At 40.8% G+C, this 27,943-nt stretch overlaps 1 protein-coding gene across 13 annotated transcripts in view; it reads right to left on the bottom strand.

The window, feature by feature from the left end:
* Positions 1 to 11,119: 11,119 nt before the first annotated feature.
* Positions 11,120 to 27,943, bottom strand: part of LOC117424608 (inhibitor of growth protein 4-like) — a 28,623-nt gene continuing 11,799 nt past the window's right edge. For 2 of the 13 annotated variants that reach the window (XM_058992527.1, XM_058992541.1), the window contains 7 exons: positions 21,202 to 21,368; positions 20,726 to 20,852; positions 19,599 to 19,667; positions 18,737 to 18,848; positions 17,740 to 17,884; positions 16,453 to 16,514; positions 11,120 to 13,423 (listed from right to left, as the gene is read on the bottom strand). In XM_058992527.1, the coding sequence (XP_058848510.1) occupies positions 13,384 to 13,423; positions 16,453 to 16,514; positions 17,740 to 17,884; positions 18,737 to 18,848; positions 19,599 to 19,667; positions 20,726 to 20,852; positions 21,202 to 21,368 (722 nt within the window). In that variant the 3' untranslated portion in view covers positions 11,120 to 13,383. The remainder of the gene's footprint in view (positions 13,424 to 16,452; positions 16,515 to 17,739; positions 17,885 to 18,736; positions 18,849 to 19,598; positions 19,668 to 20,725; positions 20,853 to 21,201; positions 21,369 to 27,943) is intronic. The other 11 variants (XM_058992529.1, XM_058992528.1, XM_058992532.1 and 8 more) reach the window with 11 other exon arrangements.

Below are 27,943 nucleotides of genomic sequence, written 5' to 3'. Positions count from 1 at the left end.
TACTAAGTAAGACCCACCTGAGCTTGTTACCTATACACACTGCGGTTAATCAAGCTCGTAGTAAAACCTGGAATGGGTGAAGCTGCTGTGTCTTATTTCCATCCCTGGTGTTGAAGACGTCAGATCATCCAATAAAAGGATGGGAGGGTGTGTGGTGTGTTTAAGTGCTGGTGTTAAACTGGGATGTTCTGGTTCTGTTCAGGTGATGGGAGGTTTCGATCGAGTTCTTTTGGATGCTCCTTGCAGTGGAACTGGAGTCATTTCAAAAGTAACATTATAAAGTTGGTGTTTCAATTAGGTGAGATAGTGTGTGATTAGTACCAGGGAGCGTGGTGAATTTGAATAGAGGTTGATTTGCAATTTGATTGGTCTCCACACAGCTTCCTGTAGTGGTGTGATCCCATTGAAGTGTGTGAAAGTATTGTATTGCTGTAGTACTGTCTGTAGCACTGTTACCAGTTCCCTTGCAAAGTGAGGTTGGAGCCTATTTAAGCTGAGTGAATCTACTAGTGGTCAGTCTACAGGTAACAAGTGTCTGAGGCAGATAGGTAAGTGTTTCTGCTTCAAGTAACTTACATTAAGTTACATTGTAAGGTGGTGTTTGAATTAGGTGAGGTAGTGTGTGATTAGTACCAGGTGAGTGTGGTTAAATTGAATAGAGGTTGATTTGCTATTTGATTGGTTTCCACACAGTTTAGTTTTTTTTTTCCATCCAGCTGTTATATTAGTCAGGCAGGCTATTTTGTGTGCCAGCAAATGAAGAGCCTCACAACAAAAGAGCCAGGAGTCTAGCTGTGGGAGTGCAGCGCGGGGAGGCCTGCGCCGAGACTCTGTTGGAATAGATCCGAACCTAGCAGCACTCTGGAAGATGTCATCTACTAGTCAGGTCTGTACCCCCCCCCCCCCCCCACCACTGTGCCTATTTGTCTCACCTGTCCTGCTATGACTGTCTCTCACATCCCTGTTCTGTCCTCTCGCTCTCGTCCTCTGCCCTCTCTCCGCCGCTGCTCCTGCAACCCCTCTAACCTCATCCCTCTGCCTCTCCCCCCTCTCCCCCTCTCCCATCTCGCACTGTCTGGTGCACTCTGGAACTGTCACTCTTCTGCTAACAAAGCTAATTTCATCTCTGCCTTTGCCTCCCACCTCTCTCTTGAATTCCTTGCTCTCTCTGAAACCTGGCTGTCCCCTGATAACACTGTCGCCCTGTCCCCTGACAGCTCCTGCCGCCCTGTCCTCTCTCTACGTCCTGTCCCATAGCTCGCATCTCACTGGACGGGAGGTGGGACTGGTCTTCTCCTCTCTCCCTCCTTACTCTTTTCTGTGCCCTCCGACCTCTCCTCACTCTCTGTTAACACCTTTGAATTTCATGCTGTCCTCTCCCCTAACCTCTCCCTGTCAACTCCTGCTAATTGTACTGTACCGTCCCCCTGGACCTCTCGCTCACTTTCTAGATGAACTCGACTATCTATTCTCCTCCCTCCCCTCTCTTTCTACCCCAACTGTCCTGTTAGGTGATTTCAATATTCATCTCTCCAACCCTAGCCACTCTGCCGGATTCCTCCCTCTCCTTCACTCCTTCGACTTCTGTCTCTCTCCATCCCCCCTAGCCACAAAGCTGGCCGTCAACTGGACCTCACCTTCTCCAGGGCCTGCTGCCCCTCCACCATCTCTGTCACCCCCCTGGAACTCTCTGATCACTATTTCATATCTTTTTCTCTGTCTCTCCCCTCTCTCCCTGCTCCTCCTACCCCCACTGTCACTTCTTGCCGTAACCTCCGCTCTCTCTCCCCTCTGTCCTTCCCTCCACCGCTTTCTCACCTCCCTCCTATCGACTCCTTCTCCCAACTCTCTGTAGACTCTGCTACCTTCACCCTCTCCTCCTCCCTCACCTCCTCCCTCGACTCCCTCTGTCCCCTCACCTCCTGACCTGCTCGCCCCTCCGCTCCCCAACCCTGGCTCTCCTCTGTGCTCCGATCAGCAAGAACCACACTGCGATCTGCTGAAAAGAAATGGAAGAGAACCAAACTCCCTCCTGCCCTAGACCTCTACCGCTCTCTCCTCTCCTCCTTCTCCTCTACTCTCTCCTCTGCTAAATGTTCTTATTTCCAATCTATAATCCAAGCCTCCACTAACAACCCACATAAGCTATTCTCTGCCTTCTCCTCCCTCCTTAACCCTCCCCTCCTCCTCCCTCCTCTATCTCCTCTGATGACTTTGCCTTTACTTCTCTTCTAAAATCTCAGATATCCGCAAACTCTTTAACACCTCTCCCGCCCCCCCCCCCCCCACCCCGTCCCGCTCCAACCCCTACACCCAGTGCATCCCCTACTAACTCACCCTCCTTCTCCACCTTCTCGCCCCTCTCAGACTCTGACCTCTCCTCCCTGCTCCAGGGTCACAAACCCACTATGTGTTCTGGAACCCCTCCCCACTCACCTCTTTCAAGCTGCTGCTCCTGCTCTACTTCCCTCCATCTCCTCCCTTCTCAACACCTCTCTCCTTTCTGGTCTCTTTCCCTTTGCCTTCAAACAAGCCTCTATCACTCCTCTCCTCAAAAAACCTACCCTCAACCCCACCTCCCTCCAGAGCTACCGTCCTGTCTCCCTCCTACCCTTCCTCTCCAAAACCCTTGAGCGGGCTGTACACCGCCAGCTCTCTGCTTTCCTGTCCAACCACTCTCTGCTCGACCCTCTCCAATCTGGCTTCCGCTCTGGTCACTCCACTGAAACCGCCCTCCTGTCTGTCACTAACTCAGTAAACTCTGCCCGAGCTGCCTCTCTCTCCTCTGTCCTAATTCTCCTCGACCTCTCTGCTGCCTTTGACACTGTCGATCACTCTATTCTACTATCCTCTCTCGCTGACCTGGGAATCACTGGCACTGCTCTGGCCCGGTTCTCCTCCTACCTCTCCAACCGCACTTACCAGGTAACCTGGCGTGGAGCAACCTCCACACCTCGCCCTCTCTCAACAGGAGTCCCCCAAGGGTCAGCTTCTCCCATGCAACTCCACTGCTCCGCTCACTCCACTGGCTCCCGATCACCGCTCGCATCCAGTTCAAGACTCTTGTATTCGCCTACAGATGCCTTGACCAGACTGCACCCAGCTACCTCCAGACCCTCATCTCTCCCTACACCCAAACTCAACCTCTCCGCTCCTCCTGCACTAGAAGACTGGCTCTACCTCCTCTACGCTCCCCTGCCTCCAGAGTCCACTCCTTCTCCACTCTCACCCTGCAGTGGTGGAATGACCTTCCTACAGATGTCAGGACTGCCCAGTCTCTGACCATTTTCTGGCGCCTCCTCAAGACTCACCTCTTCAGACAGCACCTGTAGAACTCCTCTATTTTACTGCATTTAATCCTGTACTTTAGAGTACTGTAATCTGTCAAGTGTTATTTAATCTGTAGTATTTTGTATTTCATTATATCCTGATGTAACTAGCACTGACACTGTTATCTGCTCTGTTATATACTTATACTTGCTGAACCAAAGTCATTGTATTTTATCTTGCTCTTAATTGTATTACTACTTGTACTGTGATTCTTGAAATGTATTTTTGTTTATGACTGTAAGTCGCCCTGGATAAGGGCGTCTGCTAAGAAATTAATAATAATAATAATAATAATAATAATAATAATAATAATAATAAAGGACCCGACCGTCAAAACCAGTAAGGTAAGAAACCAGTAAGGCAAATAAAACATGAACAGAAAGAAAGAATGTTTCTGAAGTCACTCAAGACTCAAGAGGCACAAGCCGAAACGTTTCCATACCCTCGCAATTCTCTGTGTAAAAAAGTGCCTCCTATTTTCTGTTCTGAATTCCCCTTTATCTAATCTCCATTTGTGACCCGTGGTCCTTGTTTCTTTTTTCAGGTCAAAAAAGTCCCCTGGGTCGACATTGTCTATATCTTTTAGAATTTTGAATGCTTGAATAGGATCACCGCGTAGCCTTCTTTGTTCAAGACTGAATATATTCAATTCTTTTAGTCTGTCTGCATACGACATGCCTTTTAAACCTGGGATAATTCTGGTTGCTCTTCTTTGCACTCTTTCTAGAGCAGCAATATCCTTTTTGTAACGAAGTGACCAGAACTGAACACAATATTCTAGGTGAGGTCTTACTAATGCATTGTAAATTTTAACATTACTTCCCTTGATTTAAATTCAACACTTCTCACAATATATCCGAGCATCTTGTTGGCTTTTTTTATAGCTTCCCCACATTGTCTAGTGTCGAGTCAACATGAACTCCTAGGTCTTTTTCATAGTTCCCTTCTTCAATTTCACTATCTCCCATATGATATTTATAATGCACATTTTTATTGCCCGCATGCAATACTTTACACTTTTCTCTATTAAATGTCATTTGCCATGTGTTTGCCCAGTTCTGAATGCTGTCTAGATCATTTTGAATGACCTTTGCTGCTGCAACAGCGTTTGCCACGCCTCCTATTTTTGTGTCGTCTGCAAATTTAACAAAAGCATTCTGGAAACCTGAATAAACCATGTCGTATGCTTTGCAATTATCCACTGTCGATGTTGCATCCTCAAAAAAATCAAGAAGGTTAGTTAGACACGATCTCCCTTTCCTAAAACCATGCTGACTGTCTCCCAGGATATTGTTACCATATAGGTAATTTTCCATTTTAGATCTTATTATAGTTTCCATAAGTTTACATATAATAGAAGTCAGGCTTATTGGTCTGTAGTTACCTGGTTCGGTTTTGTCTCCCTTTTTGTGGATCGGTATTACGTTTGCAATTTTCCAGTCTGTCGGTACAACCCCTGTGTCAAGAGACTGTTGCATGATCTTGGTTAGCGGTTTGTAAATAACTTCTTTCATTTCTTTGAGTACTATTGAGAGGATCTCATCCGGCCCAGGGGATTTGTTTATTTTAAGAGCTCCTAGTCCCTTTAACACTTCTGCCTCTGTTATGCTAAAGTTATTTAAAACTGGATAGGAACAGGTTGACATGTGGGGCATGTTGTCTGTTTCCTCCTTTGTAAAAACCTGTGAAAAGTAATCATTTAATATATTTGCTATTTTTTGTTCTTCGTCTATGATTTTGCCATTTGTGTCTCTTAGACATTTAACCTCTTTGAATGTTCTCTTGCTGTTATAATATTGCAAAAACATTTTGGAATTGGTTTTAGCCCCTTTAGCAATATTGATTTCTATCTCTCTCTTGGCCTTTCTAACTTCCTTTTTGACTTGTGTTTGCAGTTCCAGGTACTCTTTCTGTGTACTTTGTTTTTGGTCCCTGTTAAACGCTCTGAAAAGTGCCTTTTTTCACTGAATATTTTTTTTAATTGATCTATTAAACCATTTTGGCCATTTTGTTTTAGATTTAGATTTGTCTACTTTTGGGATGTAATTGTTTTGACATCTAGTACTACATTTTTAAAAAACAGCCATCCTTTTTCTGTGGATGTTTTCTCTATTTTACTCCAATCTACTTCTGTTAGTTAAACCTTAGCTTTAGTCATTACTTTTGGGGTTTTAAAAACACTTCAAATGAGACCATGTTGTGGTCTGAGTTTGCCAATAGTTACTAGTTATTCTGTCTTTGTTATTTGAAAAGAGTAAATCAAGGCATGGCTCCCCGCTAGTGCTCCCCACCGGGTTCTCCCATTTTATAAGGGGGAAGTTGAAATCCCCCATTAGTATGGCTTCTCCTTTTCTACACGCATTTCGAATGTCATTGTATAACAGATTATTTTGTTCGGCGTCTGAATTTGGTGGTCTATAGCATGCTCCTATTATTATGCCCTTTGAATTTTTGTCCATTATTCTGACCCATATTGATTAGGCTTTGTCCAGATTTAACACCTGGGCTTCAAGACTATTTCTTATGTATAGCGCTACCCCTCCGCTTCTTCTCTCCCGTCTTTCCTATACAGTGTGTACCCACTAATATTATATTCGTATCCATCACTCTGACAACCAAGTTTCTGTAACACCTATCACATAGTGCAGTAGCTTCAAGTTCTAACATTTTGTTTCTGAGACTTCTAGCATTAAGATAAATACATTTAATAGCTGTCTTACCTGAGTTGTTGCCTTTGTTTTGATGTGGTCTCCCTTCTGTTTTTTTTTGTTTTCTCCCCCTTCCTTTCTAGTTTAAATGCTTCTGGACCTCCTCAAGGATCCTTTCTTCGAGTCGATCGGTTCCCTTTTTGTTTAAGTGCAGTCCGTCCCACCTGTATAGATAGTCCTTGTTGTAGAATGTGCTCCAGTGTTCAAGAAAGCTGAAGCCTTCCTGTGTGCACCACGATTTCAGCCATGCATTTTGATTTTGTATTTCCAGCTGTCCATATGGTCCTTTGCAAGGTGCCGGCAGTATCCCAGAAAATACCACAGTTTTGGTCTTATCACAGTTTTGGTTGTATAAGTGTGTCTTGCTTTGACTACAAGATGGGGAGCTGCTCTTCAGATCCAGCTGTCAGCCATAGATACGCCTAACAAGTGTCTTCATAATGTTATAATGGGACCAGTGGTACTGCAGCTAGTGCTACTACAAGGTAAGAGAATGGATTTTAAACATGGTTAGCACTCCTTTAAAGTCGTGCCAGTGATTGTTTTTTCTAATAAGAGGTTATGAAGATGAGAATGTTTGTTTTTTGTGCTCCTCAGGATGATAAAGATATCCTCCGCTGTGCTCACTTACAAAAGGAGCTGATCCTCTCTGCCATCGACTCCCTGGACGCTTCCTCAGAGACGGGGGGCTACATGGTGTACTGTACCTGCTCTGTCATGGTGAGAGCACACTTCAATTACTTTACAACATGCACACCTCACTGCATTATTGTACAATCGTACACAGCTATACGGGATACTAGGGCAATGCTGGGCAGAGTCTCACTGTACTGTACACAGGGCAATGCTTGCGGGACGGCACTATATAACACTAATAAGGAGAGGAGAGATGGATATTATTGTTTCAGAGTAGAGAGTGACATGAAGACGGGACTCCCGCGGGATCCACAGGATTCCCGTGGTATGGGAAAAAAATTGTGTTAAATTTTGCGGGATGGGATGGTACAGGAGTGAAACTCATTGGAACGGGAAATAAAACAAATAAACCTCTCAGGATAAGCAAGAACGGGATTTAAGCTTCCGGAAATGGGAAGAAATGGGACTACTCTGCCACCAGCAGACAGGAAGAGGGTTTATTTCCCCCCTCTTTAAAAGTCTTTAAAATCAGAGCCAATGACATGAAACTTGACTGTTACCATAAACATACAAAATAATATTAACAGGTCTCACTTGAACATACAATCACATTAATTTTACCAAATTATGTTTAATCGTGCTACAATGAATCAAACAATACCCGGAAATACACAGAGGACGATCTCCATTTCCTGGTGTGGGGCCAGGAGACTGTGACCTCAGGCTCCTTGCATCTGCCAGTATGGACAGCGACAGTGAAAGTGAGAGTAGCCTAATTTCATCAGTTTCAGACACCTCTTATGATTGTGAATTATGTAGTGATGGATCTGATGTAGAGAGAGAAAACAGGGATTGTCTGCCGTATCAATTCGAGCCGTATGCCTCCGAATCAGAAGGGTCAAACTCGGACAGACTCCGACAACACCAGCGCAGACGGACCAGTGGGACAGCAGATGTCCGCGGAGAATCAGCGTCTTGGCAACACGGAATGGTTAATAAAAACCCTTACATTTAACATAGATTGATACTTAAAATATTTCATATTACCCATAATTGTATAGTTATGTCAGTCCTTTAGTTAACAATATTGATACATGAATCATTGATACTAGCAGAATAACTTAATGCTGTGGATTGCTACTGGCATGTATTTAACATATCTCTCTCTATATACATATGTACAGTATATTAAGGATTTGCAAATCATAACGATTTGGCCGTAGCAGCTACAATTTTTTGGAGGTACTGCTTCGGCGCTACGTTGAAGGGGTATGTATAATACTACGATTTTAAATAAATAAATACATGATGGATACTCACTGAACGTTTATGAAATGTTATTTCAATACCATGTTTTGTTTTGTTTTGTTTTCTTTATTTTTTTAATGAATTAATGGTTCGTATGCTGTATTTCACTGACAGTTTATTGTGGCATTGACATACTAAAATCTCTGAGCCGGGTTGCTTAGTAACCGATTTAGAAACTGAAACTGCCGCACAAAACACTAAACAATTGTTTTTATAGTACCAAATTTATATATTACATCATTATATTGCACATTGTGCTTATAAAGACCATGTGCTTGCACTGTATTTATTATGAAAAAACTAAACAAATTACTAGTAGTATACCGGTAGTGTTTAATGCAAAACCCTAATTTTATAATTTTCGATCTCTTGATTTTTTTTGATGGGAGCCTGTGGAGTTGCAGCATTCAACGATACTTTTTCATTTATTTTATTTATTCCATAACTTGTTTATAAATAGATTAAGTGTGCTTTCTATCTTCCACCCCCTCTCTACCTCTCTCCCTCTGTCAGGTTTAAGGAGCATCATTTCCACTCCTCTCTCAAGCTGACTCGCAGGTTCTATCCTCACACTCACAACATGGACGGCTTCTTCGTGGCCAAATTCAAGAAGTTTTCCAACACCGTTCCCAAACCCGTCAAGGGTGAGAAACACGGGGAGGGGGGAAGGTTTATTCGACTGTGGAAGAATGTAGTGAACTAACACAGACACCACTGTAGGGTAGTGTAGGGTGGCTCGCTCTCTGTCTACAGCTTTAATGAAACTAAACTCTTAAAATATAGTAAACTACAGTATGTTATCCTTCTTGATGCCTGTGTTAATGTCAAACTGGACTGTATTAGTGTGAGTCTGTCTGACTGCCTACCTGCCTGGCAGTCTGCTTTATTGAAACTAAACTAGAAGAATGTAATAAAGTAACAAAACACCAAGAAATTATATATTGTAGTATCAAACTGAACAGGATTGCCTGTCTGTCTGTATGCGGCTTTAATGAAAGTAAACTTTGGGAGAATGTAGTAAACGAACACGGATACCAAGAAGTAATTATACTGTGGTTTCAAACTACACAGAATTGCAGGGCTCTGTCTGTCTGTCTGTCTGTCTGTCTGGCGCTTTGAAATCAATTCTGCTAACTTGATATATTTTCTAAACACTGTTTGTTTTTTATTGTGTAACTTCAGAAGGCGAGAAAGATCCTCAGGAGGGTGAAGTGGAGGCCACAGAGAAAAAATACACAACTGACAAAAACACAAAGTACTAAAAAAAACCCAGACAGACCAATTCCAAACCCACCACCGCCACTGCAGCCAGAGGTCAGGGAGCAAAGGCCACCAAAGCCAAGGAGGAAGGAAACTGAGAAACGAAGGAGAAGAAAGCAAAGAGCGGTGTGACGAAGAAGAAGTAGAAGTAGAAGTTCGAGAAAAATAAGCACAACGGCAGGCTGGGAAAGAACAAGTTCAGAAGCTGAAGACAGTGTGATCAGTCTTCCAGGAAAAGAGCTGGAATAGAAATACTAAAGAAACTGAAATTCAAAAAGGAACGCTTCTATGAGAAGACTTTCTCATGTCTTCAGTATAACTTCAATGAGAAAAGCTTCCACAAAAAGGCTTTCTCAGGTCATTAGTTGTTAATTGTTTTTTTGCTTTGACTGAGTTCAGGAGCTGCTCTTCGGTTCCAACTGTCTGCCAGACTTATGTAACATAGGCAAGATCAGCCAAAGTGTCTGTTTAAAAGTGAGAGCCTACGCCATCTAGTGATCTGGATCAGGTCACCAGTTTTGTTTGGCAATACACTAGAAGTGCACTAGATGGCGCTCATGTTTGCTAATGTAAACACTAGGGTCTTGTGTTGTTTGTAGTGTTCACTAAAACTTGTGACTTTCTAGCAATTGAGCAGCTGTACCGCATCCACCACCTCATACCCCTTGTTTAGAGTGTGTGTGTGTGTGTGTCCAAGTCAAGCAGACCAACGTTTCAACTAGACACCGTGGTCAATGTGTTTTACACTGATAAAGGCACTGTTCTTTGTTTTTATTATTATGTGTTTATTTAGCAGACGCCTTTATCCAAGGCGACTTACAGAGACCAGGGTGTGTGAACTATGCATCAGCTGCAGTCACTTACAATTAGGTCTCACCCGAAAGACAGAGCACAAGGAGATTAAATGACTTGCTCAGGGTCACACAATGAGTCAGTGGCTGAGGTGGGATTTGAACTGGGGACCTCCTGGTTACAAGCCCTTTTCTTTAACCACTGGACCACACAGCCTCCTTTGTCTACTGGACTTCAGGGTTCATTAGAGAATTTTACAGTACTGCAAGTGTATCCCCTTGGATTTCTTTAACCACCGAGCAGTGACTGTCCCAAGATTTAACAAATGAGTTGATTCAATAGAGGGGTTCTGCTGAAGTGCTATAAAATGCTCTAATGTAATCCAGCAGTGGCTCATTGGAGTGTGTGCAGGCTGATCAAACTGACCTCTGTGTTTCTTAAAAGTTTAACTTTTTGTAAAGCGTTTGTTGAACTTTCTTAGTCCTGTTGAAATTTCCCAATATTTCGTTAGGGAGTGCCTGATTTAAAACATGAAGAACAGTGGCAGGCACCTGCCGTATCTGACATACTTTCTTGGTGTAAATGTGAAGTCCCTAATTAATTTGATATGCAAATTACATCTGTGGCATTCTGTGTTCTGTAATTTATATATATATATATATATATATATATATATATATATATATATATATATGTGTGTGTGTGTGCTTTGGCAGATGAATCGGCCCCATGGTGTACACCCTATTGACACAATCCCATGTGGTTTTACAATACCATAAGAAGCCTCATTGCATTTAAATGATAAGTAAATTGTTTTGTGTGAGACGAACATTGACCGCTTTACCACCACGTTTACTGGAATTAAAACTGCTCCAGCAGAAACATGAGGCTAACTGCATTGTTTCTGAAAATAAATCAGTCATGTTCTCCACTTCCTAATGTACGGTGTGTAAAATATGGTATGTTGCTCTGCTCCACTGGCACACAGCAAAGGTAGGCTGTTGAGAGAGTATAAAAGCCTCCTTTTCTCTTTCTAGTTTCACTTCAATAACACTGTGTTTGAATGTACAGAAAAATAAAGACAATTCATTTTCTGATGTTTATTCTTGCTTAATGCTGTCAAGTTATACAAATCTTGTTTTCATTTTTACATGTTTTTTTTTTTGTTTTTATACAAAGTGCTCTCTTCCTAATATGATACAGTAACAGATGAAATGTTTAAGCACCAGACATCCCGTTAATAAAGATAACGGCCACAAGTAACAACACAAGAAACAATAGAAATATAGTGAAATAAATCACATCGGTCACTTAGCAGCAGGCTGTGCTGTGCATCTGGGAGCCTTTGTGCCGTTTTTTCATCCAAACTATTGTGTCCTGTTACAATGGCAGGATAACATGATTTGCACCCCAGTGAAAGTGAAAGACACTCCACTTGTCTTTAAATAGGATATTACACAGGTTTCCAAATACTTTAATCAGGATTTAATGGAACCAAAGGCTGCTTGAATTGTATTTAGAGTATTGGTTTGTAAGTTTAATAAAGGACTGTATCAGAAAGATACCCTGTAAACCAATGCTTGAAGTGAATAACTAAGTGTAATGATTCATCGCATATAGATGCATCAGGATGCTTTCTGTACATGATATATCGTACTGTAATACAGGTATTACATGTATCGTGATACAAGACTCATTGCAGTTCACCAAGTGATTCTTTAATAAATAAGTGTGCTGTATAGCTGGTATGAATACATACACTCCCTGTCTCGTTTCATTTTAGTTTTTTTAACATAAGTTAGCTGTTAAATTATTATTAGATCTTATTATGCATTATATAAAATTCACTTTCATTTTATATGTGAAGGCCCATCACATGTATAGTACCATTGGGGTATTATTACACCCTAGAGATGACACCCATTTAATTAACTGTTTAAAAGAGAATTTCATGAGTTCCATGCCCTGAACTGACTTAATACAATTCCATTCAACTCGGGGAAACAAATAATAAAAAGCTGGGGTTTTTCTTTGAGTTTTTTGTGAATGGAATCTGCTGGGCAGACTTTGTTGCTCTACTATTCAGAGAATGTCCAACTTCAATACCTTTCAGTTTAAAAATAATAATAATAATAATAATAATAATAATAATAATAATAATAATAATAATGAAAAGGCTCTGTGGCTGATGAAACAGTTCCCTAAATGTTTCCTGTGCTGCGCTTGCCTCCAGTCAGTGTGTGGGTCTCTGTAATGCAGTTTTTAAAGAAGCACATTACAGCAAACTTGCATTTTCACTTGTAGAAGAAAATAGGTTGAAGAAAGTTACCAGTTTGCATGCCTTGCTTTCAGATGGTCCATGACAGAGGATCACATTTTTTCTTTACCTGAGGCCCACCTGTTCAGCTGCAGTAGGCACTGTGGCCCACCATTAGCACTTCTTAGAAAATATGACAACTGAAAAACACTTTTAAGCCTGTTGTACTGTAAAAAAAAAAAAAAAAAAAGTAATCTCCATTGGTCTTTTTGCATTCGCTTGGTAACCCCTGGCCTAAGATGCACTTCATTTCACCTCAGCAGTGTCTTAGGGGTCATATCGTGTTACTGGCTGGTTGCAAAGCATGTCAGTCATGAGAGGAAACAGATGATTGGTTACTGACAAGAAAGAAGGCACTGAGGAGGTGGGGACAATTTCACAAATCAAAAAGGAAAGTCTACCTGAAAGTAAAAAGATGAATGATACAAACTGGGAGTTCTCTTTAAAACCAGTACAGTACCACATTTGAAATGTTAAAAAATTAATAAAAAAAAAAAAAAAGTTTTGCTAAAAACTGCACACTGACACAAAAATAGTGAGCAGGTGGAAGTGCACGGCCGGTCAAAAGTTAGGGGATTATTTAATTAACAAAAAACATTTTATATCATGATTTGGTAACAAACTATCCCGCTCACAAGAAAAAATAGCTCTGCAGTTTTACTCAGAAAGTAAAATGCTAGCTATCATGGAAAATGTTATGAGTCAGATTTTTAGATTAATGCTGTCAGGGGTTTACTATGAAATAATACCAAAACAAACGCAGCTTAAATTAAGAGGAAAACTGGTCTAAAAGGTGCTATAGTGATCTCAAATGCAGTTACAATGTAATTCCAGTGCAGTCTAGTCTAGTTTGATGCTAATAAGACTAGTTTGAATCACTGCTACACTATTTTGTTGCTCTTTTGAACTAGTTTTCCGTTGCAGTGTGGTAGTTTCAATTTGAATGCATTACAGGGGGCCACCCGCCTCAAAAACAAAATAACAAAACAAATATTTGTGTTCATGGTGAGGACTGACTGCTTCTCAAACTGCTCACTTCTTCTTTCTGTCTTGTGTGCATCGAGGGCAGTACCTAAATGAAAAAGGAACAAAGAAAGAAAGAAAAAGAAATAAAGAAAGAAAGATTTTAGTAAGCTTGGTTCAGTTTATATATTTTATTGTTCTTGGTATATTCCTACTTTTATCGTAATTCATATTTTTTCATTTGTATAATGATATATTTATAAAAACACATTCAATGATAGTAACATTGATACATACAGCCATATTAGGTATCAGTGAAGGGTACTGTTCCATTCAGAATAACTTGTCTGTTGCAGGTAGCAAAGCTTACTGTTAGATTCAGTTTAATACAGTGCCTATAGTAAGTATTCACCCCCCTTGGACGTTTTCAGTATGTTGTGTTACACCCTGAAATCTTGATGCATTTAAATGGCATTTTTTTTCCTTTGATTTACACAACCTACTCAACACTTTGAAGAGACAAGAGAATTTTTATATTGTGAAACAACAGTTAATGAAAGAAAAAAAAAAAAAAAAACTGTAATGTCGGTGTGACAGGGTCTCACGTCACATGTGTGGGTAGCCGCTGTTTAAGCAACACAGAGAGACAACTGGGGGTGGAGTTGAAACGCCGGCACCGGTGCGCAGGATTTATTAACAAAACAGAACGTAAATAAAGATGGTCATGTGACATTACCAGCCATGGTAACGCACAGAGGACACATACAGCAAGCTGTACAAAAGGCAAAATAAAACACAGTACAAAAACTACAAATAAAAGGTGCCCCAGAGGGCGAGCACTAGCCTTATAAACGAGGCGTCCCGCTCCACTACGTAACCCTCGCTATACATCACATGGGATTACTATCCCCTAAACTAACCTACTGATGAGCCAGTATTCATACAATGACTCCTGCTGCTTCATACGGCCTTGGCTGGGCACTGCCTTCACAAGCACCGCTTGCAGTCTCAGGGTTGCGTAGCTGTCGATCCTGCAGAGCAGACCCTCTCCTCCCGAGTATACGCCGCTCCCCTCTGGCATGGCGTTGCAGTCGCCCCGAGCCATCTCCCACGGATGTTTTTAAACTGACGGACACTCGGTCAAGACCCGCCCACCTGCTGATTGAGGTCCAGCACAGCCAATCATTCGCTGCCCTTCCCCTCAACCAAGCCTAGCAGGTAACAAGTTTCAATCGAGAGCCCGTCTGTAAACAATAATGTAATCACACAAATCAACTCCAAAACGACACACAATAAACCCATTTCCCCATACAAATTATACCCACACTAATTTACACACATGCAGGGCAATCGCCCTGCTACACTTGGTTAGATAAGAATTCACCCCCCGAGTCAATACTCTGGATCATGCACTATTCGCCCATTCTTCTTGGCAAAATTGTTCAAGCTCTGTCAAGTTGGATGGGGATCGTTGGTGGACAGCAATCTTCAGGTCTTGCCACAGATTCTCAATCGGATTCAAGTCCAGATTTTGACTGGGCCACTCTAGGACATTCACTTTCTTGTATTATTTGTTTATTCAGCAGACGCCTTTATCCAAGGCGACTTACAGAGACTAGGGTGTGTGAACTATGCATCAGCTGCAGAGTCACTTACAGCTACGTCTCACCCGAAAGACGGAGCACAAGGAGGTTAAGAGACTTGCTCAGGGTCACACAATGAGTCAGTGGCTGAGGTGGGATTTGAACCGGGGACTTCCTGGTTACAAGCCCTTTTCTTTAACCACTGGACCACACAGCCTCCTTGTTTTTAAGCCACTCCAGTGTCGCTTTGGCTGTGTACTTGGGGTCATTGTCCTGCTGAAAGGTGAATCTCCGTCCCAGTATTAGGTCTTTTGCAGACTGAAGCAGGTTTTCCGCAAGGATTTGCCTGTATTTATCTCCATCCAGTTTGCCTCTACCCTGACAAGATTCCCAGTCCCTGCCGATGAAAAGCATCCCCATAGCATGATGCTGCCACCACCATGCTTCACAGTAGGGATGGTGTTACCTGGGTGATGTGCTGTGTTGGGTTTGTGCCAGACATAACGCTTTGCATTTAGGCCAAATAGTTCAATTTTTGTTTCATCGGACCACAGAATCTTTTGCCACATCTTTTCAGTCTCCCACATGCCTTTTTGCAAATTCCAAGCGGGATTTTACATGGACTTTTTTCAGAAATGGCTTCCTTCTTGCCACTCGTCCATACAGGCCAGGATTTGTCAAATGGACCGTTTCTTCCATCTCAGCCATGGAACGCTGTAGGTCTTTCAGAGTTGTCACTGGCCTCTTGCTGGCTTCTCTCACTAATGCTCTTCTTACCCTGCTGCTCAGTTTGGGAAAACGGCCTGCTCTGAGCAGATTCAGGGTGGTCCCATATACCTTCCACTTCTTAATGATCGACTTGACTGTGCTCCAAGGGATATTTAATGCCTTTGAAATCTTTTTATTCCCCTCCCGATCTGTGCCTTTCCACAACTTTATCCCGGAGTTGTTCTGAAAGCTCCTTGGTCATCATGGTAGTATCTTTGCTTTGAATGCATTACCCAACTGTGGGACCTTAGAGAGACAGGTGTATTTAATCTGAAATCATGTAAACCACTTTTATTGCACACAGAGGGACTCCATTTAACTTATTGTGTGAATTCTGAAGGCAATTGGTTGCACCTGAGCTTATTTAGGAGTGTCATAGCAAAGGGAGTGAATACTTAATTAACTTTACAGGTTTTTATTTTTACTTGATTTGTTTTTTCACCCCCCCCCCCCCCCATTTTTTCACACATTTAAATTGTTGAGTAGGTAATCAAAGGGAAAAAAATCCTATTTAAATGCATCAAAATTTCAGGTTGTAACACAACAAACTGTGAAAACGTCCAAGGGTGGTGAATACTTACTATAGGCACTGTATATACAGGGATGGCAATAAGACTCCCACTGCATAGCAGTTTGATCCATTCCTAGTTTTACTATGAGATTAATAAGACACAGACGAGCTTGTTGCCTATACACTGTGGCTAATCAAGCTTGTAGTAAAACCTGGAATGGGTGAAACTGTATGCAATAGAAGTCTTATTCCCAGCAGTGTGAAGTTTCTACTCACCACTTTCCTCGCGGTTTAGTCGTGAGTCCGACGCAGGCGAAATGAAACCACTCGATGGAGCACTGCAAATTCACAAGACAGACCCCAAGACACCAATAACAAGACATCAGGATAGGACACTGGCTCCCTCTCTCTTTCCTTCTCTCTTCCATCTCCTGTGTCCTCTTACTCCCCGACTTTAATTACAATACAGTACTCCCTCGCTATAACGCGGGTCTCGGGGGACACACAATATGAGCGTTATAACGGGAGAGGGGGTGGGGGAGTCGTGGGACACATAACACACATCTAAAATAAAATAACTCCCTCTCTATAATGCACATATAGTGAAACAAAAATTGAACTTTCTGTGAATTAACCGTGCATAAAGCACCATGTAATCAATGCTATATTTTTTTTAAAAAAAAACTAGCATTCCCACTCGTGGATCATTTTAATGAGCCGTTTTTAAACTATAAATAGCCTGGTTAAACGGCGGTTGGGAGTTCAGTTTGAAGCAACAGACAAGCAAACCAAGTGCGAGAAGGAGAGCTGGTTGGGAGAAAGGAAGAGGGAATGGGCTCGCCCCAGGTTCAGCTGCCGGAGCGGGGCTGAAGCGTAGCAGAAGTGTCTCGTCTCCCAGTAAAAGCTGCAGCTCCTCTCGCAGCAAAAAAGTAAATAAATTAGGAAAGATAACCACGTAATAGACCTAATATTTATTTAGTTATAGAATGAATGCTGAATAAGATGTCTGTGTTATAAAGTGCCAGCGCAGCTTTTCTCCAGTTCAGATACTGTATCACAAAGGGAGAGACAGAAACGGAAGTTAGACTGAGAACTTGTGTACAGTTTGAACACCGGTACTGTATTTACTGTAGAAATATTGCATGAATCACTAGTATAGGACTGAAGTCGTATTTTGTATCTTGCTCTTAATTGCACTGTAATTCTTGATATGTATTTACTGTAAGTCGCTCTGGGTAAGGGCGTCTGCTAAGAAATAAATATTATTATTATTATTATTATTATTATTATTATTATTATTATTATTATTATTATTAGTAGTAGTAGTATAACAGTATAGGGAATTGGGGGACATGCTGTAGGAGCGTTCTATCCGAGGCGTGTTATAACCGAGAGCCTTATAGCGAGGGAGCACTATCTGTATTTTCACATGCTCCATCCCCTGTACCCCTCCTCCCCTGCATCCCTTTCTCTTCCTCACTTGTACTCTTTTCCCCGTTGTAACCATCTACCCTCCAGTACCCCCTCTCTCCCTCTCCCTCTACCCCTGCCCCCCACACTCACGTCAGGGTTGTCACAGCCGATCATTTCCCCATATGAGACCTGGTGACACAGGCAGTATGTGGGTTCATTGGGGTCCACCGGCATGTCCAGCACATCAGAGGGGTGCACGTTCCCAAAGGTAACAGCGGGGGCACTATACTCCGTCCTGGGGGAGGAGATTAATGAAGTGATCGGTCAGGTTTATAACCAAAAGTTCATAACCTTAATGCAAAATACAGGGATGGAAATGAGACTGTGTAGAGCAGTTTGAGCAATTGCTGGTTTTACACTGGACTTGCCTGACCTAAGCACCACGTTACTGGATCCACAGCTAATCCTTTCACAGTTTTGTCAATGTAGATTTAACTTGTTTTAATCCTAGTTCACATTGTACTCTAGTAATATTATTGCACTTACTGTAAACTAAACAATATTTAAATATTCAGCTTGCATTGTAACCCTGTACTGACCTGTGACACCTGTAAGTCACATTGGATAAAGGCATCTGCAGAGTAAATAAATAATAATTAATTATAATACAATGAGTTTAATAAGAAGCTGAACTTGTTGCTGACACACTGGGCAAATCAAGCTTGTAGTAAAGCCTGGAATGGGTGAAACTGCAATGCAATAGGAGTCTTATTTCCATTCCTGAAATGGATCTTAAAGAAGCCTTGGTTAGCATTCCATTGCTAGTGATAGGAGGTAGGACATTAATTTTACACTGGTGTTACTTACTAAAGCTGTCCTTGGCTAGTAAAGCTAATAAGAGGTGAGGAAATTGATCATAAACTGTTAATATGCATTCCTTTAAAAAGTGGGCAGTGTTAATGTTAATAAAGTTACGAGGCAAAAGATTGGATTTGAAAGATAGTTAGCACTCCTTTAAAAAGGGGGATATGTGATCATGTTAATACAGCTAATAGGAGATCAGAGATCAGACTTGAAAGATGGTCAGTGCTTCTTTAAGGGCTGCATCTCCACTCTAGATGTTTTGTATGGACAGCTCTGTACTCACGAGTGCAGTTTTAGTTTTTTCTGTCCATTCTTAGGACTGCTGTCATCGTCCGAATTCTTCACCTTTGACCTGGTGCGGGCGACCTTCTTATCTTTCTGACCCCTGACCTCTGCTGAGAGGGAGAGAGAGGTGTTATTTAATGGGAGAATGCAATGTCCTCACTAAGATACTAAAGTCAACATGCACGACTCAGTGTATGTTTGTACACTTGTTTGTAATAGTGTGTGCGTGTGTTAATGTGTTAGTTAGCATGTGTCTGTGTTAATTTGTGTGTGTGTGAGTGTGTCTATTCGTTTGTGTGTGCTGTGTGTTCGTTTGCGTATGTTGGAGTGAGTGTGTGTGTGTCTGTATTAGAGTGTGTGAGCGTGCATGTGTATGCTTGTGTGTGTGTGCACAAGTGCATGTCTGCGTGTGAAAGTGTGTATGTGCACGCTTCGGAGGACAGCGTGTGTTCGTCTTCGCCCCTCCTGAGTCAGAGATGTGTTTCTGTGTGATATTTTCTCCTTGTGTTGGATGTGTTTCTGTGTGATATTTTCTCCTTGTGTTGGATGTGTTTCTGTGTGATATTTTCTCCTTGTGTTGGATGTGTTTCTGTGTGATATTTTCTCCTTGTGTTGGATGTGTTTCTGTGTGATATTTTCTCCTTGTGTTGGATGTGTTTCTGTGTGATATTTTCTCCTTGTGTTGGATGTGTTTCTGTGTGATATTTTCTCCTTGTGTTGGATGTGTTTCTGTGTGATATTTTCTCCTTGTGTTGGATGTGTTTCTGTGTGATATTTTCTCCTTGTGTTGGATGTGTTTCTGTGTGATATTTTCTCCTTGTGTTGGATGTGTTTCTGTGTCGCGCTGGAGCTGCACTAACCGGGCGTCGCTGACATCACCAGCTCAGAGCTGTACTTGACGTGCTGCAGCTCAGAGGCTTTCTTTCCTGCTGAGACACAGTGAGATAAGAAACAAAGAGATACACAGGCCGTTAAAGCAATACTTCACATCATCTACCACTTCACAATACTTCATTACCTCTTTCGCTTTCCCATTGCTTGAGTTTAAGGGCAGCCCAGAAAGCAATCAAACCCACTTCAGTCAATACCCCAGATCAGGGAAAACATTTATTTTAGTGTTAAACTTAATATCAAAGGCATTTTATGCAACAAACCACTGGATTCTAACACTATATTGGAGCCAAAATGCTGTTTGCTTGGTCTGATCGGACTCTGTGAATGTGTGATTATTATTATTATCATTATTTATTTCTTAGCAGACGACCTTATCAGGGCGACTTACAATTGGTACAAGATTTCACATTATTTCACATTATACAGATATCAAATTATTATTTTACATACAATTACCCATTTATACAGTTGGGGTTTTACTGGAGCAATCTAGGTAAAATACCTAGCTCAAGGGTACAGCAACAGTGTCCCCCACCAGGGATTGAACCCACAACCCTCCGGTAACCACTACTCCACACTGCTGCCCTGTGATGGTGTGAATGTCTGCAGTGGGTTACAGTGGGGCAATAATGTCCGGTGATCATGGTAGCAAAAATGCCCCAATTAATTGAGCTTAAGTCAGGAGTAATCTAAAGGAATATTTCTTGTTTTGGATTGTTTTTTAATTTAAATATAGTTTGGTACTCATGAATCTAGAGGGCTGTGTTAATTACTTATACATAGGGTCTGTCTGAATAAATCTGAATTAAAACTTAGCAGAAATGAAATCAAGTTGGCTAATAGATAAGAATGCAGTATGTGTCTCTCTCCTTGCCCTTGTTGGATGAGGAGTCGTAATCTGTGTGCGTGTGTGTGTCTGTCTCTCTCCTTGCTGGATGAGGAGTCGTAGTCTGTGTGTGTGTGTGTGTGTGTGTGTGTGTGTGTGTGTGTGTCTCTCTCTCTCTCTCTCTCTCCCCTTGCTGGATGAGGAGTCGTAGTCTGTGTGTGTGTGTGTGTGTGTGTGTGTGTCTCTCTCTCTCTCTCGCTATCTCACTCTCACTCTCACTCTTCTTGCCCTTGCTGGATGAGGAGTCATAGTCCGTGGATTCAATCTGCTTCTCCTTCAGATCGGCTTCGAACCGAGCCAGGTCTGTGTCCAGCCGCCGGATGTGCTTATCAACCTGACGGACAGGCAGACACAGACAGAAAGAGAATTAAATTGGGCATTGGAAAATTACTTATTTTAACAAAGTAAGCAGACACAGAAAAACAAAAAGAAAAAAGATAGAATGTGACTGCTGACGGTGACCTTAATACAGAATACTGGGATGGAAATAAGACTCCTATTGCACAGCAGCTTCACCCATTCCAATTTTCACTATGAGCTTGATTATCCACAGTGTGTAAAGCTAACAAGCTCAAGTGTGTCTTACTAAACTCCTAGTAAAACCAGGAATGGCTTACACTGCTGTGCACTGGGAGTCTCATTTTCATCCCAGCAGTGCTGTCCTGCTCTCAGGTTCCTCTCACCATCTCGTAGGTCTGCATGGCGAGCTGCACCTTGTCGTCTCCGAACTCCTTGCACTTGGTGTAGGACTCCTGGATCTGCCGCAGAAGGGAGAGCTTCTGCTCGGAGGACAGCGTGCGCGCGTTGGCTGTGTACTCCGTGGCCAGCCCATCGATCTCGCCCTTCAGATCTGCAGGGGGCATGGATCCGTCAGAGAACACCACAGACTACAACCCACAGCCATTCCAGCAGCCCAGAGTAGAGCTGCACGCACCTGAGACTGTCCGGATTGAGCTCTCCGCAGGCAAGGGTCACTGCTGTTGATCGGGCTGATTTACGTTTCACATGAAAACAAGTGAAGAAACAGCTGCTTGGGTTTGTGTGGATTGCTGTTCTCCACAGTCTGAGAAAAGTAGCTGCTTCTTTACTTGTTTTAATGTGAATTGTAAATCCGTTTCACCCTATTGTCACCACCTGATTTCTGTTGAGAGCTCAAATAATCAGTTTGTGCAGCACTAATGCAGAGGCGCATACACACACACTCAGATCACATTATATAAATTAGGAGAGGGGTAAATATTCAAGTATTTGAACATACAGTGCTTGAAATTTATTAAATGGCTAAAATGCCCATATTCATATTCATTCATATAACACAATTTAAAAGAGACTGGATCAAAAAGTTTTTAAAAAAACCACTGCATTCTACAGGGATGGACATGACTCCTTTTGCACAGCAGTTTCACCAGTCCCAGGTTTTACGATGAGCTTGATTAGCCACAGGGTGTCTTATTAAACTCGTAGTAAAACCAGGAATGTTCTACTGTACAGAAGAGTGTTTAACTCTCCCTTCTTTGACAAGTGATTAGATGGGATACAATCATTTATTTTACTGTAATATGGTACAAATTACACTTATATATAATTTAAAGACAATTTGAATATGTGTTTAAATTTTGAAGAATATTCAAACATGAAGACCTCATGTGGATTCCTATTAGTAATGCCTATTTCTTACCGTCCTCCACTGGTGGAGGCGGTCGTACGTATGTAGCGTCAGAGTGGGTCACAATATCATTCTGTGTATGAAAGTAACATAATTGAAATATTCAGAGCGGGACCTTAAGCCATTCTCTGTATCTACTTGGTCTCTGCTCACAAACTCCCCCACTGACAAAGAATGCTTTTAGAAAGAGTTGCGAACTAACTGCTGGACAAGTGTTTTATCTTTTCTTATCATTGGATGAATCATTTAGGCGCCAGCAGTATCTTGCAGAAGGCACGCCAGACAGTTTTGGGTGCTTTGACACCTCGGACAAAGAACAGTACCCCTCATAAATACATCCGACAGGGGTCGAAACCACGGACCAATTGAGAACAATGGCCTGTCTCTGAACGAGAACAACCAATGAGAAACACCCCACATGGACTCTGGCACAGCCCAAAACAACCAAACTAACCAATCATAGGGTGGAAATCAGGTCAACAAAAAGCACCAGCGTGACTTTCAAACAGGACTCCAGGCAAGAGAGTGCGCTCCTCAAACCAAGAGCTTCCTAAACGCAGCGCATCCCACACTAAGCAAGTTCCCCGTAGAAGGAACAGCGCTCCAGGCAAGAGAAAGAAAGTCATGCTGAGAGGAAGGGTTTTGGAGTTCGGAGGAAATAAATGGAAGCTGAACTGTTCTGAAGAAAGTTACTTAAGTCATGGGAGCATAAGTGGTCGAATTCATGAAAGAACCAATGTTCTGAGTAATGACTAAAATCATCTTCTAAGGAAGGGCCCTGCCTTCCGTCCTACGAGAGACTGAACCAGATAACGGGATACTGCATTAATCGGAAAGCGGGTCTTTGTTTTATGTCACTAACAAAACAAACTGAAGCAAAGCCAGCAGTTATGTTTTGGAAGATCCAGAGAGAATTCCAACAACTATAATGATGCAAGACTTGGAGAACAAGCTAATCTCCATTTGAAAGGAACTATTTGTTTATTGCAAGCCTACGCAATACAATGCGTACAACAAAGTACTGTCTTCATTGGGACTTCAGATCCAAAGAGCTGCAGTATTCATCTACAAAGATTGACTTCTTTATATGGAAATGGAGAAGTATTATTCAACATATCTAATATTAAATACTGTATATTTAAAGTGAGTAAAGTCAGTAAAGTGAGATAAGTAAAGTGTCTCTCAGAGATTAGTAAAGTGTCTCTCAGAGATTAGTAACGTGTATCTCAGATATTAGTAACGTGTATCTCAGATATTAGTAACGTGGATCTCAGATATTAGTAACGTGTATCTCAGATATTAGTAACGTGGATCTCAGATATTAGTAACGTGTCTCTCAGATATTAGTAACGTGTCTCTCAGATATTAGTAACGTGTCTCTCAGATATTAGTAACGTGTCTCTCAGATATTAGTAACGTGTATCTCAGATATTAGTAACGTGTCTCTCTGAGATTAGTAAAGTGTCTCTGAGATTAATTGTGTCTCATTGAGATTAGTAAAGTGCATCTCTGAGATTAGTTGTGTCTCAGTGAGATTAGTAAAGTGTATTTCTGAGATTAGTTGTGTCTCAGTAAGATTAGTAAAGTCAGTAAAGTGAGATTAGTAAAGTGTCTCTCTGAGATTAGTAACGTGTATCTCAGATATTAGTAACGTGTCTCTGTGAGATTAGTAACATGTCTCTGAGAGATTAGTAAAGTGTATCTCTGAGATTAGTTTTGTCTCAGTGAGATTAATAAAGTCCAGTAAAGTGTATCAGTGAGATTAGTAAAGTCAGAAAAGTGTCTCTGTGAGATTGGTAAAGCGTATCTCTGTGATTAGTTGTGTCTCGGTGAGATTAGTAAAATCCAGTAAAGTGTATCAGTGAGATTAGTAAAGTCAGTAAAGTGAGATTAGTAAAGTGTCTCTCTGAGATTAGTAGTGTCTCTGAGATAGTGTCTCAGTAAAATTAGTAAATTGTCTCTCTGAGATTAGTTGTTTCTCTCTGAGATTAGCAAAGTGTCACAGTGAGATTACTAAAGTCCAGTAAAGCGTATCAGTGAAATTAGTAAAGTGCCTCTGTGGGATTAGTGGTGTCTCTCTGAGATTAGTAAAGTTCTTCTCCGAGATGAATTGTGTCTCAGTAAGATTAGTGAAATGTATCGCTGATATTAATAAAGTGTCTTAGTGAGATTAGTAAAGTGTCTCAGTGAGGTAAGAAGTGTCTATCTGAGATTAGTAACGTGTCTCTGAGATTAACATCAGGACAAAGAAAACAATGCAGAATCAATATGGGTCAGAATAATGGACAAAAATTCAAAGGGCATAATAATAGGAGCATGCTATAGACCGCCAAATTCAGACGCTGAGCAAAATAATCTGTTATACAATGACATTCGAAATGCGTGTAGAAAAGGAGAAGCCATAATAATGGGGGATTTCAACTTCCCCCGTATAAAATGGGAGAACCGAGTGGGGAGCACGACGGACGAAATTGAAATGGTGGAAATGACAAATGACTGCTTCCTAACGCAATTTGTCAAGGCACCGACTAGAGGGGAGACATGACTTGATTTAATCTTTTCAAATAACGAAGACAGAATAACTAAAACAGAGGTCAGAGAGCCATTGGCAAACTCAGACCACAACATGGTCTCATTTGAAGTATTTTTTAAAACCCCAAAAGTAATGACTAAAGCTAAGGTTTACAATTTTAGAAGAGCAAACTATGAAGGTATGAAACAGAGACTAACAGAAGTAGATTGGAGTTAAATAGAGAAAACATCCACAGAAAAGGGATGGCTGTTTTTTTAAAATGTAGTACTAGAGGCGCAAAACAATTACATCCCAAAAGTAAACAAATCTAAATCTAAAACAAAATGGCCAAAATGGTTTAATAGATCAATTAAAAAAAATATTCCGCGAAAAAAAGCACTTTACAGAGCGTTTAAAAGGGACCAAAAACAAAGTACACAGAAAGAGTACTTGGAACTGCAAACGCAAGTCAAAAAGGAAGTTAGAAAGGCCAAGAGAGAGATAGAAATCAATATTGCTAAGGGGGCTAAAACCAATTCCAAAATGTTTTTCCAATATTATAACAGCAAGAGAACATTCAAAGAGGAGGTTAAATGTCTAAGAGACACAAATGGCAAATTCATAGATGAAGAAAAAAAAAATAGTAAATATATTAAATGATTACTTTTCACAGGTTTTTACAAAGGAGGACACGGACAACATGCCTGACATGTCGACCTGTTCCTATCCAATTTTAAATAACTTTAGCATAACAGAGGCAGAAGTGTTAAAGGGACTACGAGCTCTTAAAATAAACAAATCCCCTGGGCAGGATGATATCCTCCCAATAGTACTCAAAGAAAAGAAAGAAGTTATTTACAAACCGCTAACCAAGATCATGCAACAGTCTCTTGACACAGGGGTTGTACCGACAGACTGGAAAATAGCAAACGTAATACCAATCCACAAAAAGAGAGACAAAACCAAACCAGGTAACTACAGACCAATAAGCCTGCCTTCTATTATATGTAAACTTATGGAAACTATAATAAGATCTAAAATGGAAAATTACCTATATGGTAACAATATCCTGGGAGACAGTCAGCGTGGTTTTAGGAAAGGGAGAACGTGTCTAACTAATCTGCTAGACTTTTTTGAGGATGCAACATTGACAATGGATAATTGCAAAGCATACAACATGGTTTATTTAGATTTCCAGAAGGCTTTTGACAAAGTCCTGCATAAAAGATTAATTCTCAAACTGAACGCAGTAGGGATTCAAGGAAATGCATGCACATGGATTAGGGAGTGGTTAACATGTAGAAAACAGAAAGTACTGATTAGAGGAGAAACCTCAAAATGGAGCGAGGTAACCAGTGGTGTACCACAGGGATCAGTTTTAGGTCCTCTGCTATTCCTAATCTACATTAATGATTTAGATTCTGGTATAGTAAGCAAACTCGTTAAATTTGCAGACGACACAAAAATAGGAGGAGTGGCAAACACTGTTGTAGCAGCAAAGGTAATTCAAAATAATCTGGACAGCATTCAGAACTGGGCAGACACATGGTAAATAACATTTAATAGAGAAAAGTGTAAGGTACTGCACGCAGGCAATAAAAATGTGCATTATAAATATCATATGGGAGATACTGAAATTTAAGAATAAATCTATGAAAAAGACCTAGGAGTTTATGTTGACTCAGAAATGTCTTCATCTAGACAATGTGGGGAAGCTATAGAAAAGGCCAACAAGACACTCAGATATATTGTGGGAAGTGTTGAATTTAAATCAAGGGAAGTAATGTTAAAACTTTACAATGCATTAGTAAGACCTCACCTAGAATATTGTGTTCAGTTCTGGTCACCTCGTTACAAAAAGGATATTGCTGCTCTAGAAAGAGTGCAAAGAAGAGCAACCAGAATTATCCCGGGTTTAAAAAGGCAGCAGTGTGGAGTAGTGGTTAGGGCTCTGGACTCTTGACCGGAGGGTTGTGGGTTCAATCCCCAGTGGGGGACACTGCTGTTGTACCCTTGAGCAAGGTACTTTACCTAGATTGCTCCAGTAAAAACCCAACTGTATAAATGGGTAATTGTATGTAAAAATAATGTGATATCTGTATAATGTGAAATCTTGTACCAATTGTAAGTCGCCCTGGATAAGTGCGTCTGCTAAGAAATAAATAATAATAAATAATAATAATAATAATAATAATAATAATAATAATAATAATAATAATAATAAAAGGCATGTCGTATGCAGACAGGCTAAAAGAATTGAATCTATTCAGTCTTGAACAAAGAAGACTACGCGGCGATCTGTACTGGTATTTTGGATTCCGTTCCGAATAGGAAGCTGAATTAATTCTCATGCATATTGACATTAATGATTACAACAAGAAACGGGTATTGAAAATACTAATGCAAAGTAGACACTTTGTGTGATAAACCATACTTAATCTTAGTCTATTAACCATGTATGCTAATGATGTATGGTCGTTGTAATCGTTTGATTATGGAATCAATGAACTGGGTACTGTTGACGCATATATCTAACCAAAAGCCTTTCCTTTCTGTAATATTAGATTAGTTGTGCACCCTTTTTTTTTTTTTTTTTTTTTTTTAATGATATTTATTGTTTTTTAAGTCAAAAACATGAGTAAAAATACAGGCCAACTAACCCCCGCCTCCCCCTCCCTACAGTGAGATATTAAAAAAAAAAGAAAAATTACAGTCTTATTTAGTAAAACAGCTTCTCTAACAATACATCTTTGTTACATCCTGGGTTACAGATTTTGCTAATACACATTTACCCCCTGCTTACTCATCCATACCTCAACAGTATACTTTACATTCCTGCATTTACCCTGCATTGTTAGCCACTATACACAAAATGCATACAAAGGCATATATACACACATACACATACATATACACAAGTATATACATACAACCAAAAAAAAAATTATATATATATATATATATATATATATATATATATATATATACACACACATACATACATACATACATATACACACACATTTAAATATATATATGCACATACATACACATACACACATACATACATACACATATACACATACCCCCATACACATATACACATACACATATATACACATACATACACATACACACAAACTAGCCTATGATCAACTATTGGATGTATCCCCCGTTATCTGGGGGAAAGTCGATTTTGGGAATGTAGTTAATAAAAGGACCCCATATTTTTTCAAACACCCTAGGA

The sequence above is a fragment of the Acipenser ruthenus genome, chromosome 19, assembly GCF_902713425.1.
Source record: "Acipenser ruthenus chromosome 19, fAciRut3.2 maternal haplotype, whole genome shotgun sequence".
NCBI lineage: Eukaryota > Metazoa > Chordata > Actinopteri > Acipenseriformes > Acipenseridae > Acipenser > Acipenser ruthenus.
Note: the sequence above shows the minus strand (reverse complement) of the source record. Positions and strands in the feature narration are given on the sequence as shown.